At 37.0% G+C, this 1,013-nt stretch overlaps 1 protein-coding gene across 1 annotated transcript in view; it reads left to right on the top strand.

Moving 5' to 3' along the window:
- The first annotated feature begins 172 nt into the window (after positions 1-172).
- Positions 173-1,013, top strand: part of LOC119587153 — an 8,368-nt gene continuing 7,527 nt past the window's right edge. Inside the window, exon 1 of the mRNA XM_037935908.1 lies at positions 173-968. Within this exon, the coding sequence (XP_037791836.1) occupies positions 309-968 (660 nt within the window). The 5' untranslated portion in view covers positions 173-308. The remainder of the gene's footprint in view (positions 969-1,013) is intronic.

Below are 1,013 nucleotides of genomic sequence, written 5' to 3'. Positions count from 1 at the left end.
AATGAACTTGTGACTTTGTGCATAGTTTTTAACAGAATGGAAACAGGGTAATAGTAATATACCAGTGTCTTTTCCTTTTTTATTTTACTTTTTTCAGTTAGAAAGTGATGAGAGTAATATGTGTATATATATACTTTTTTTTTTTTTTCAGTCAGGGTCATCAATTCTTCAAGGCACAGAGGAGCAAGTGATGCAAAACAAACCACCCGCTATCAAGAAAAATCTTATGCAGATTTCCAACATAGGCCTTAAGAGGCATAATCCCAATACAAAACAAAAGATGACTAGCCAAGACAAAGTAGGTTTGAATGAGGAAAGCTCAGAAGTTCAAGATGAGTTCAAGTGTGCTGGAGATTTTGAAAGTGAGTGGTCACAGGATGAAGATAAACTGGTTTTGCAGAAAAAATTTGAAACATGATACAGTCAGCAAGAAAATTGATAATGATACTCTGAACAAAGGGATAGACAGAAATGATATTTGTGATGTACCAAAAAAAACGTCATCTATTGTCAAAGTCAAAGAGGAGAAACCGGTTACTAAAGTAGCCAAATTGAAAACACCTACCTATAAAATAGCACCAAAGAGTGCCAGGGCAGTTAATCCAGCTGGTGTTAGACCAGTTATTGGTAGACCTGTGCAGAGAAATCAGACCCTCAGGGATACAAAGACCAACGTTCAACGTCGTACCCCAAACATCCGTAGAAGGTCTAAAGATTTAAAAGTCTCTGTACAGGCTTCATCAGAGCCAAGTTCCCAGACTGTTGAGGTACAAACAAGCCCTGCAGCATTAAAAAGTGATGCTTCAACAAACACACAAATAAAATATACATATGGAAGATCCCTTGACCCTAAATTGATGAGCGAGCTTGAGACACTCAGCAAGGAACAAGATGATATTGCAAAGGAAGCACTGCTTATCAGAGAGAGAACTGCAATGAGACAGAAGAGAATGAGGGAAGATGGTATTGTAAGTATATATTTCCTATACTTATTTGCATTTAAGAGATTTCAT

The sequence above is a fragment of the Penaeus monodon genome, chromosome 22, assembly GCF_015228065.2.
Source record: "Penaeus monodon isolate SGIC_2016 chromosome 22, NSTDA_Pmon_1, whole genome shotgun sequence".
NCBI lineage: Eukaryota > Metazoa > Arthropoda > Malacostraca > Decapoda > Penaeidae > Penaeus > Penaeus monodon.
This window is presented reverse-complemented; position numbering and strand designations above follow the sequence as displayed.